Below are 9,952 nucleotides of genomic sequence, written 5' to 3'. Positions count from 1 at the left end.
AAATCAGATTTAAATTGTGAATTTTAAGTAACAAATTAAGTAAAAAGGCTCAACTTTTCTATAAAACTAGAAAAAAAAGTTTAAATCGACCCATGTTTTATATCATAACGGTCGGTTTCAAAAATTTAAATTTAAAATTTTGCTTATGCACGGATAAACCGATAATGCTCGCATTCTTCCCCGGTTAAGCGTAGGGGGTATTTGACACGCGCGTGTCAAATTGTCTTTCAAAATGATTTAGCTAAGTTTACACGTTTCACCACTGTGCACTGCATAAAATTGGGGGAAAAATTCTAATTTCCTTGAAAAACTTAAATTGAAAACATCTAAAAATTTATTCATTCTTAACAAAATGTTTATTGCATAATTCAAACAAAGTTTCTTACCGCTGATCTCATAAAAATCAATATGACAATACAATTCCTTCACACACGTGTAAGCATATCTGCACTCAACCTGATCCCTTGCTCCGCCCGGTGCATGTTGTTTTATTTCACCCGGAAAAAATGTCGGATGAAGTAGCGAAAGCGCAGGCAGCAGATGCCTCAGCAAACGATACCATTTTTGGGAAGATTCTACGCAAAGAAATTCCCTGCACGTTCATCTACGAGGATGATAAGGTAAGTGATGTTTTTGTTTTGCTCGAAATTGCCAGATTAGAGAACCTGTTCTGACTTTCCATTTTCCCCCGGCTCTTTGCTGCAGTGTGTTGCATTTAACGACGTCGCTCCGCAAGCACCGGTACACTTCCTCGTGATTCCGCGCAAGACCATTCCGCAGCTATCGAAAGCGACGGAAGAGGATGAAGCGCTGCTCGGACATTTGATGCTCGTTGGCAAGAAGGTGGCCGCCGAGCAAGGCATGGAGGAAGGGTTCCGTGTCGTCATCAACGACGGCAAGAACGGTGCCCAGTCGGTTTACCATCTGCATCTGCACTTCCTCGGCGGACGGCAGATGAAGTGGCCGCCGGGCTAAAGCGATGTGCTGCTGCACGTACGCTGAGATAAGAATGTTTGTTTTTTTTTTGCAAATATCGAATAAAAAGACAACAGGGAACGGAAATGTTATGGAAATAAGGCTTAACATTTATTTACTATATCACGATAAGCTTTCAGTCACTGGATTAGCGTTGAGATAACTAAACGTGGAGCTTTGCTGCCCTGCCGTTTGCTGCGCCAGTGGGAATGATCCGAACGGTCCCGCCATGGTGGAACTGTAGCTGGTGGCGTACTTCCTGCCCGTGTCGCGGTTGTGATACTTCCGCTCAATCACTTTGTCGAAAAATCGGGCCAACTTCACGGCATCGGTCGTTCCCGCGGCCAGCGAGCGGGATTCGTGACAGTTCAGACAGATCTCGTCCGCTCCACACTGTTCCGCAATGCTGCCGGCGGACGTGCGGGTTTGAATTTTCTGCTTGTGCCCTTCGTCCAGCATGTCCAGCTTCGTGCCGATCACCAGTATCGGGATCTGAGAAAGTTTAAACTAATCAATCGTTTAAGTCGCCCTTCGAATGGTGGACAACGTGCCATCCGCTCCGACCCCATACCTGCGTCGAGCCGAGAAACTGTTCCGGATCCATATCGATCGCGTCGCCGCCCTTGAGCGCATCCTTGCCATCCTTGTTCAGTATTTCCGCCAGCCAACGTTGCAGATTCTCCTGGCTCTTCCGGTTGGTCAGATCGTGCACGAGGATGATGCCGTGCGTGGGGTTGTAAAAGACGCCGCGCGTGTTTTTGTGGCTGATCGAGCCGCCAACGTCCCACAGCTCGACGAAGAACGTGTTCTGGGCCGGCGTACCTTCCCTGTACTCGTGCAGCTTCACCTCCACCGAGCAACCGACCGTCCAGCCGGGCGATGTGAGCGGCTCATTGTTGGCGATCAGATGCGTGAGCGACGTTTTGCCAACCCCTGGGAGAGGAAAAGTAAATGGCACAAAGTAGGAAATTAGTTAATTGCAATTAAAGTCACATCTTTTTAGCATAGCAAATAAGCAAAACAAAAACATATTGCGTTCATTTCGCGTTCGCATATTTTCGTACGCCCGCAGCGCACAGCTGTCAAAGTACAATAACAAAAACCAGTGATGCTAGACAAAACCGGCAATTCGTAGCAACCAGCGGCAGCAGCAACAGCAACAGCAACAAAAACACACACACATCTCTCACTCTCGCACGCGGTGGCTGGCAGCACTGCCACCATCGAAATGCCAATTTTCAATATGGCGCACCGTGCCGCGGCACGGCCCCAGTTCGGCTAGCGAGAAAGTGCGCTTTTGTTCCCGGTTGCACGCTGCCGCCGGTCACCAGACACGCTACAATAGACGCGCAATGTAACCCGTTACCGGAATCACCCACTACCAGCACGCGAACTTTGTCGATAGCCGCCATACAGTGAAGTGAAAAAACGTGCCTGCACCGAACCTGGCCTTCGTGAAAACGCACAGCAAACTGAGCTGGGCAGCACACACAGTCATCGGGACGCGCTATATAGCCCTCCGCGTGCTTGACAGGTGCGTTCGAGTGTGTGTGCGTGTGGACGGGTTTGGCTGCGGTGATTGGTATTGGTGGTGTATTGTTTGAGCCGCGCAAAAGAGAACGGAACAGTGCGAGCGAAAGGAAGAGAGCATGCGTGAAAGAGATTGCAATTTGAGAGAAACCGTTTGTTTACATTCTGATGCGATGTTGGTGATAATTGTTTTTTTGCAATTTTTGAACGGAAATAATTCATTTTTAAAAATTGCAATTTGATTGAGTTATTTGTATTAAGTCTGTTGATTTATTTTCAATATTACAAAAATGTCTAAACGTACAAATTTAAAATTTAGCAGATTTAGCGTCCTTCTTCTACAGCGCATTCTTCACATGTTTGCCCTTTAATTCAATTAACAAATCTTTAAACACCTTTCAAGCAGATTTGTTTTTTCTCATTTTCTAGGTTCATCATACGCCAAAAAAAACCAACAATAAAAATAGCAAAAAATGGGTGACCAACGGTACGTGACGGAGATACCGAGCAGCCTGAAACAGCTGGCCCGGTTCGTGGTCCGCGGGTTCTACACGATCGAGGACGCCCTCGTCGTCGATATGCTGGTGCGGAATCCCTGCATGAAGGAGGACGACATCTGCGAGCTGCTCAAGTTCGAGCGCAAGATGCTGCGCGCCCGGATAGCGATACTGCGCAATGACAAATTTCTCCAGGTGCGGCTCAAGATGGAGACCGGGCCGGACGGGAAGGCGCAGAAGGTGAACTACTACTTCATCAACTACAAAACGTTCGTGAACGTGGTCAAGTACAAGCTGGACCATATGCGCAAGCGGATGGAGACGGAGGAGCGGGACGCGACGAGCCGGGCGAGCTTCAAGTGCTCCAACTGCAAAAAGACGTTCACCGATCTCGAGGCGGATCAGCTGTTCGACTTTGCGACGAGCGAGTTCCGCTGCACGTACTGTGGCAACACAGTGGACGAGGACAGTTCCGCGCTGCCGAAAAAAGACTCAAGACTGCTACTAGCCAAGTTTAACGAGCAGCTGCAGCCGCTGTACGATCTGCTGCGGCAGGTCGAGGGTATTAAGTTGGCGCCCGAAATACTAGAACCAGAACCAGTAGATATAGACACCATACGGGGGTACGTTCAGCAAGACCGGCAAAACTCTTCATTGTACAGTGAAAATAATTGTTTCCTTTCATCTCTTCTTTTTTTACGTAGGATTGCCAAACCCTCCACCAAAGCACCGACGGAGCAATGGTCCGGCGAAGCCACCCGGTCCAGCGGGTTTGTCGTGGAGGAGACGCGGGTAGACATTACGATCGGGGATAGCGATACGATCGACACGGCGACGCAGCGCAAGGACCGGCCAGTCTGGATGACCGAATCGACCGTCATCTCGAACGACATGGACGACAACTCGGTCGACGCAATACTGGAGAAGGCTGCCTTTACCTCAACGCAGCCGCCCTCGGGTGGCGGTTCGGGCGCGGCGGGTACGAACAGCAGCACCGCCACGAACGTGATATCGAGCCGCAGCCGGAAGGATGCGGACGACATTATGTCGGTGCTGTTGCAGCACGAGAAGCAGAGCGCGAGCAGTGCGGCGAATGACGCGGTGCGCGGTCTCGGCCAGAGCAACGACGGCGGTAACTCGAGTGATACGAGCGACGACGACCGGGACATCGAGAGTGCGGAGATACCGAGCGTGGAGATCATGGACTCGGCGTCCGACGATGACATGCCGACGGTAACGGTCGCCGGCAAGCCATACCCGCTGGATGAGATCAATGACACGCTGATAGCGGACATGACGCCGCAGGAAAAGGAAACCTACATCCAGGTGTACCAGGACCATTTCAGTCACATTTACGATTAACAAAAAAACAATTAGAATCATCAGAGAAATAAATGTTAAATTTGGAGCTGAGCGTGGGAAGAACAATCTCGCGCCACAAATTATTTGCTCGTTTTCTGCTCCATTTCCCGCCAGTTGGAAGGCGCTGTTTGCTTTTTCTGAGAAAGACGTCTGATTTGACGTTTCTAATGTCAAAGCGTCGTAAAGTACGCAGCCAACAGGTTTATTTGTCCTGCAAAGTTTGTTTACGTATTACACTCTCTCGGAAAAGCAATTAAAAAGCGGTAAAAATACACAAAATTACACACCATGTCCCTTGTGGCCTACGAATACAGCAGTGATGATGGCTCAGATCAAGAGGAACCGGAAGAAACTAAACAACCAGTGGCCAGTGCTCCCGTTAAACAGAACGGCACTCCGAACGTTCCATCCAGTAGCGCACAAAGCGCGACACTGGAAGATCAGGAGCCGGATGTCGATGAACTGCCGAAGCATAGCTTACACCTTCCAGCTCCCAAGCTCCTGAACGACCTAAGCATCGAGGAGGAGGATGACGAGTTCCTGCACAAGAAGGCAATCCCGGCCAACATTCCCGTACCGAAGCCGCCGCCCGCCAAGCCCAAGGTTCGCAACGGCAAGGTACAGATCACCATCCCCTCGATGAAGGACTTCGACGACGTCGAAACACGCGATGCGAAAAAGGAAAAGCCCATCATCGGTGCTGCAATGCCCAAAAAAACGACCAGCCTGCTAAGCATGCTGCCGAAGCCCAGAACGGCACTGTTTGACCCGAAACCGTCACCCGCATCATCCGGAAGCGCTCCAGCTAGTGCCACCTTCAGCAAGCGACTCGTACCGGATTCCGTTGCCAATCGGCCCCGCAATGTGCCAATGAGTGCTCAAACCCAGTCCAACAGCCGACCAACCGGGGCAAAACCAGCCAAACCGGGAGCCGGATCATCCGCGCAACCGCCGGACAACAGTGACGAGGAGGAAGAGGACGAACAAATGGTGGATTTCTTCTCGTTCAACAAAGTCGATGAGCTGCCCACCGTCAGCACGAACGAAATCAGCGCGATGGTGGCGAAAAAGGCAGCGAAAATTGCAGAAAACGTGCGGAAGTACACCGAGCCGGAAGAGCAGTCGGATGGTGGGGAGACGAGCGGCGCCGCTAGCAGCGCGTACGATACGGCCCAGCCGCACCAGCCAGCGGAGGAGGATTTGGCGAGTGAAACTGCACTGGCCGCCCTGATCGGTGGTAATCGGGCCAAGCGTGCCCGGCTGGAGGAGGTCGATCTGATCGAAATCACGTCCGCGGACATCGTCCCGTCGAAGGAGGACTTTCTGCGCCGGCAGCTGCAGGACGAGACGGGCTACGTGCCGACTGGCCATCTCGTGGGCGACTGGACCTGCACCAGTAAGCGGAAATCACACATCACCCAGCTGGCGAGCAAGGCGCAGGCCAACGCGCAGGAGCTCGAGGCAATGTGGGCCGCGAACCGGCAGTCCCGGCGCCAAACGCAGAGCAAGTACGGGTTTTGAGTGTCCCTGGAGGGGTAGTTGTGCTCGTAGCGTTAGGCTGCTGATTGAGAAGTGTTTAAATAAATTAAAATGTCACCGTATCTCACAAAACGATTGCACAAAACCGTTATTAAATACATATAACTTTAATAGTTCCGGGCCCCGTAATCACCGCAACGGTGTTACGCACGGTTTTGCGTGTAAATTCAGAACAAAAGGATAATTTCTTCCCTCCCCTGGGGCTGTCGCGCAATCGCTTTCCTCTCACATAGTTCTTCCACGCCGAATGTTCGCTTGTCACTACTGCACTGTGGCAAATTGCCCGGCAAAAGTCCTTCCCGCCCCTTCGCCATAATAACGACCACGCCTGGAGGGCCCTTACGAAGGATTACAGTCTAACCGCGGCCGGACCGGTTCATCGTCGTCATCGAGCGTATCGAAAAGGGACGCGCGCGGACCGTACGCAAACGCCGGAAAGATGCGGGACAGGTTCGAGGCCGAGCGGATCGAAAAGTCGTTCCGGTGCTGCGTGCGGCTGTGCACGTTACGCCGCACGTACCGCTTCAGATCGTTCCACTCGAACACGGGCGCAGTCTGCTCGTCGCGCAGCCCCTTCGGCACCCACACCTTGATGTCGTTGTCCACGCCGGAGGTCGCCAGTATCGGGAAGGCCGGGTGCGGCTCGAGACAGTTGACCACCTCGCCCGGATTGCTGCGCAGCCAGTTGACGATCCGCCGGCTGCTCTTCTCCCAGATGTACACGTACCCACAGTCGCTGCCACTCACCACGAACTCCGAGCGCGGTCCGAAGAAGCTGACGCCCTTGATGGTTTGCACGTTGCTGTGGGCGGGAGGCAAAAGCAAAAAAAAAAAAAAAAGGGCTGTTAAAAACGCGCAAACCCTTCTCCCTGTCCTAATCCTAACGAAAATTACCAGTGGCCCCTGAATCGTTCGGTAGGAATCACCATTTCCGCCTCCGCTTCGGCCAGTTTAAACAGATAGATATCATCGTCACTGTAGCTGGCAAGAATCTCCGTCCCGTCGTGGTTGTACACTGCGCACGTGATGCTGGAATAGCTTCGTAGCTGGCGGAAGAGAAAACATGAATTAGCTTTTATTGTTTTTGGGGCGCTTCTTTCCATTTCCCTCTTCGGGTTTTCGAGCGTACCCCTTCGCCTTGCTCGCCAACAAACAGCATCCGGAGCGGTTTCTGCGCCCGCCGTAGATCGTACACGCGCACCGCGCTGCCACTGCCGGACACGCAAAACTCCGTATCGTACGGATGGGTGGCAATGCTGTACAGCCGCAACCCGACGTCCACCACCGTCTGCATCTTCGCCTGGCGCATGTCGCACAGGCGCACCTTCTCGTCCTCGCCCGCCATCAGGAAGGTCAGATCGTTCCGTGCCGGTATGGCCACCTTGTGGATCGGGTGCTGCGACCGGAAGATCACCTTGGTGACCGCCTGCCCGCAAGATTTCACCGTCGTGTGGCGCACGTGCCCGTCGCGCCCGGTCGAGATGATCTCGATCTCGCTCCCGTACCCGTCGCACGTCATGAACTTGGTCTGGAAGACGTTGTTCTTGTGGCCGCTGCGGATCGATTTCAGCAGCTTCTTCGACTCCCAGTGCCACAGGTTGATGCGCAAATCGTCCGACCCGCTCGCCAGCAGCTTGCCGGACGGGTGGAAGTTGAGCGAGTTGACGCACCCGGTATGGTGGGCCAGCTTGTGCAGCAGCCCTAGCCGCTGGACGAGGTGCACCGAACCGTAGGCGCGCGTCTGGAACTGGATCGGATTGTACCGTCCGACGGTGGCGGGTGGTCGATGGAACGCTATACCGTGCTGCCGCTGGCTTATCTCGCGCACTATGTTCCATTTGCACCTAAAGGGGAGGGGTGGGGAAAATTCGTTAGGTTTATGTTTGAGTTAGCACAGCGAAACCCATACAAACGCACTTCACGGAGCTCGTCTGCAGACATTCTAGATTATGCACATTCTCGTCACACTGGTCGGACGGTTCCTGGATCGAAACGAAATCCGATTCACTGGACCTGCGAAAAGAAACGGAATTTAGTATCCTTCCACCCGGTCGACACCCACACACGGTCACAATCCCCACTTACTGTATGTACGATTCGGAACCGTCCGTGCTGGACGATGCGGTGGAAGCGGACGAAAGGCTTGAGCGGGAAGAGTCAGATGACAGATGGTTTACCTCCTCCATCCCAAACAATCGCCGCCTGCGCTGCAACCCACCGGCCGGCCAGTTGTTATCCTCGTCGTCGTACAGGTCCGCCTCGGCGCTGTCCACCTCCGAGGGAGTTTCGTACTCTAACTCGTTGGGCAAAAAGCCCGGCGCCAACAGTTCCGCGATATTATCGGCCAGCTGTTGCGAGCGGGAGACAAAGGAAAAAAGCGTGGATTAGAAAGCACGCCCCAAAACAAAAGCCACGTGCGCCTTTTTGTGTCTCTAACCTGATTCCGAATGCGAATTTCCTCCCGGTGATCACCGCCATCGCTGCCCGAGCCCGCTTCATTATCGTCGGCCGCCGCATTCGCTGCACCGTCTCCCCCCTCGTCGCCATCGTTACGTTGCCGGGAGCGCAGGCTACCTAGATTGCGCACGTTGCGATGCACCAACCGGCGCACCGACTGCTCCAGATGATGAAAGTAGGCATCGTCGACCGCTGCGTCTTCATCGCTCGAGGACGAGGCGTTCCTTTCGGCGGCGTTGCGATCCCGGGAAGGGGTACGGCTCCGGACATTAGCAGCGGCAGCAGGAGCAGCACTCGCCGGGCGCCGGTTCCGTGGCGCCGGTGGCGGATCGTTGGCGTTGGACTCACTTTGCCGGTCTTCCGGTGCACTGTACAGACAGACCCCCGAACTCGCGTATCAAATCGGATTCTTACTGTATCCCGTGCTGCTTACCTTGCTGAAGCACTTTTGCTTTCTGTGGCTGTGGCGCCACAGCCACAGGCGCTGGAAGTGGACGCCATATTGGACGAAGAAGCTGCCCTGCCGGACAGCGATGATGATGACGACGACGATGTTGAGGGTTGCGGATGATGGACGGTTTTCGCCTTCTTCGGTGGACTCTTTTCGTCGGTCTCCTTATCACCGCCGCCGCCTTTCGAGCCGCTTTCGTCCATCGTTTCACGCACAGGGATGGGGAAGTCTCACACTAAAAGGGCTACAGAAAAGAAAAGGTGCTTCGTTTAACGCAAAAGAAGAAAATCTGCGTCGTATGGCAGGAAAATTCTCCCAAGCTGTTGTTGTTTTCTTTTTACATGCAAGATGACAGCCTGCTTGGATTGTGTTTTATTGCTTTTGTTGGTGCTGGAGCAACTCAAGGCAAGGGGGATGATAGCCCCTAAAACCGACACCAACCTGTATGAATTCGTTCGCCTTTTCTAAACACACTTCCCTTATAACTGTTATAAGCTAAATTGTAATAAAAGCTCTCTTTTTTGCACTGTAAAAATTTGTTTGCAGAAGAAGAAAATTACGCACAGCAAGTGTTGTTGATTCGATCGCCAACAATTGACACCTTGGGCGAAACTGACAGGCCGGATTGGGCAGGGTTGCTCCTCTATCGAACTGGAAATCGCCGGTGGGTTTTGCTAAGTTGGGGTAATTTTGGGGCAGAATCTGTGTCAGGAACTGGATTTGCTTCCTTTCCAACCATTTAGAAAGTGTACCTTCCTTCCCAGTTCCTAGACTGGCATAGGTTCGAATGCAGCTTCAAAGTTGGATGAGACGCTCCGAAACAGTTCCTCGATCAAGATGGATTCGACATTAGTTCCTACTAGTTGGCTTGAATATGCTAGATTCCAAATTTCTTCCTAGATCATTTCGACTAGTGATGGGTAAAGTTGGCAAAAATTCGAAGTCACCTCCGACCCGACGCCGATAAATACGGAATCGGATCCGGAAGGTAGGTCCGCCCAGCATTATCCGGAGTCATCCGGAATCAGCCGGAGTTTATGGGAGTTGGAGTCGTCATCCGGAGTCGTTCGGAGTCGTTAGAAGTCGTCAAATTCGCCCGGAATCGGTAGGAGTCAAAGTTTCTCTGTGTCGGCCTGTGTAA

At 52.7% G+C, this 9,952-nt stretch overlaps 5 protein-coding genes across 7 annotated transcripts; 3 read left to right on the top strand and 2 right to left on the bottom strand.

The window, feature by feature from the left end:
- The first annotated feature begins 450 nt into the window (after window positions 1-450).
- On the top strand, window positions 451-1,073 carry LOC120908794 (histidine triad nucleotide-binding protein 1). The gene is made up of 2 exons (XM_040320154.1): window positions 451-620; window positions 706-1,073. The coding sequence occupies exons 1-2, from the start codon at window positions 507-509 to the stop codon at window positions 973-975; spliced, it is 384 nt and encodes a 127-aa protein (XP_040176088.1). The 5' UTR covers window positions 451-506; the 3' UTR covers window positions 976-1,073.
- On the bottom strand, window positions 1,063-2,447 carry LOC120908793 (rab-like protein 3). 2 transcript variants are annotated; one of them, XM_040320152.1, is made up of 3 exons: window positions 2,342-2,447; window positions 1,547-1,908; window positions 1,063-1,482 (listed from the first exon to the last, which is right to left on the bottom strand). In XM_040320152.1, exons 1-3 carry the CDS (start codon window positions 2,385-2,387, stop codon window positions 1,099-1,101), a joined length of 792 nt encoding a protein of 263 aa, XP_040176086.1. In that variant the 5' UTR covers window positions 2,388-2,447; the 3' UTR covers window positions 1,063-1,098. The 2 variants fall into 2 exon arrangements, with proteins under 2 accessions (XP_040176086.1, XP_040176087.1); XM_040320153.1 differs by having other exon boundaries at window positions 1,063-1,467.
- LOC120908791 (general transcription factor IIE subunit 1) lies at window positions 2,397-4,447 on the top strand. The gene is made up of 3 exons (XM_040320150.1): window positions 2,397-2,509; window positions 2,935-3,625; window positions 3,707-4,447. Exons 2-3 carry the CDS (start codon window positions 2,979-2,981, stop codon window positions 4,362-4,364), a joined length of 1,305 nt encoding a protein of 434 aa, XP_040176084.1. The 5' UTR covers window positions 2,397-2,509; window positions 2,935-2,978; the 3' UTR covers window positions 4,365-4,447.
- A 95-nt stretch (window positions 4,448-4,542) lies between these two features.
- On the top strand, window positions 4,543-5,965 carry LOC120908792 (proline-rich protein PRCC). Its single transcript, XM_040320151.1, has one exon. The coding sequence runs from the start codon at window positions 4,653-4,655 to the stop codon at window positions 5,883-5,885; it is 1,233 nt and encodes a 410-aa protein (XP_040176085.1). The 5' UTR covers window positions 4,543-4,652; the 3' UTR covers window positions 5,886-5,965.
- Window positions 5,966-5,991: 26 nt separating this feature from the next.
- Window positions 5,992-9,441, bottom strand: LOC120908790 (DDB1- and CUL4-associated factor 8-like). Of its 2 annotated transcripts, none has more exons than XM_040320149.1 (8): window positions 9,376-9,441; window positions 8,794-9,055; window positions 8,341-8,728; window positions 7,989-8,251; window positions 7,821-7,916; window positions 7,033-7,747; window positions 6,798-6,949; window positions 5,992-6,705 (listed from the first exon to the last, which is right to left on the bottom strand). In XM_040320149.1, the coding sequence occupies exons 2-8, from the start codon at window positions 9,012-9,014 to the stop codon at window positions 6,243-6,245; spliced, it is 2,298 nt and encodes a 765-aa protein (XP_040176083.1). In that variant the 5' UTR covers window positions 9,015-9,055; window positions 9,376-9,441; the 3' UTR covers window positions 5,992-6,242. The 2 variants fall into 2 exon arrangements, with proteins under 2 accessions (XP_040176083.1, XP_040176082.1); XM_040320148.1 differs by having other exon boundaries at window positions 9,253-9,426.
- Window positions 9,442-9,952: the final 511 nt, after the last annotated feature.

This window comes from Anopheles arabiensis, chromosome 2, assembly GCF_016920715.1.
Source record: "Anopheles arabiensis isolate DONGOLA chromosome 2, AaraD3, whole genome shotgun sequence".
NCBI lineage: Eukaryota > Metazoa > Arthropoda > Insecta > Diptera > Culicidae > Anopheles > Anopheles arabiensis.
This window is presented reverse-complemented; position numbering and strand designations above follow the sequence as displayed.

Bases quoted from the DNA above. Each gene is read 5' to 3' on its own strand.
- LOC120908793 (XM_040320152.1), bottom strand. From the start codon at position 2,387: ATGGCGGCTATCGACAAAGTTCGCGTGCTGGTAGTGGGTGATTCCG. The intron at 1,909-2,341 runs GTAACGGGTTAC...TTCCTCTCCCAG, and splicing joins GCTGGTAGTGGGTGATTCCG to GGGTTGGCAAAACGTCGCTC. The intron at 1,483-1,546 runs GTATGGGGTCGG...ACGATTGATTAG, and splicing joins AGTTTCTCGGCTCGACGCAG to TTTAAACTTTCTCAGATCCC.
- LOC120908790 (XM_040320149.1), bottom strand. From the start codon at position 9,014: ATGGACGAAAGCGGCTCGAAAGGCGGCGGCGGTGATAAGGAGACCGAC. The intron at 6,950-7,032 runs GTACGCTCGAAA...CTCTTCCGCCAG, and splicing joins TTGGCGAGCAAGGCGAAGGG to CTACGAAGCTATTCCAGCAT. The intron at 6,706-6,797 runs GTAATTTTCGTT...TCCCGCCCACAG, and splicing joins GAACGATTCAGGGGCCACTG to CAACGTGCAAACCATCAAGG.
- LOC120908794 (XM_040320154.1), top strand. From the start codon at position 507: ATGTCGGATGAAGTAGCGAAAGCGCAGGCAGCAGATGCCTCAGCAAAC. The intron at 621-705 runs GTAAGTGATGTT...TCTTTGCTGCAG, and splicing joins TCATCTACGAGGATGATAAG to TGTGTTGCATTTAACGACGT.
- LOC120908791 (XM_040320150.1), top strand. From the start codon at position 2,979: ATGGGTGACCAACGGTACGTGACGGAGATACCGAGCAGCCTGAAACAG. The intron at 3,626-3,706 runs GTACGTTCAGCA...TTTTTTACGTAG, and splicing joins GATATAGACACCATACGGGG to GATTGCCAAACCCTCCACCA.
- LOC120908792 (XM_040320151.1), top strand. From the start codon at position 4,653: ATGTCCCTTGTGGCCTACGAATACAGCAGTGATGATGGCTCAGATCAA.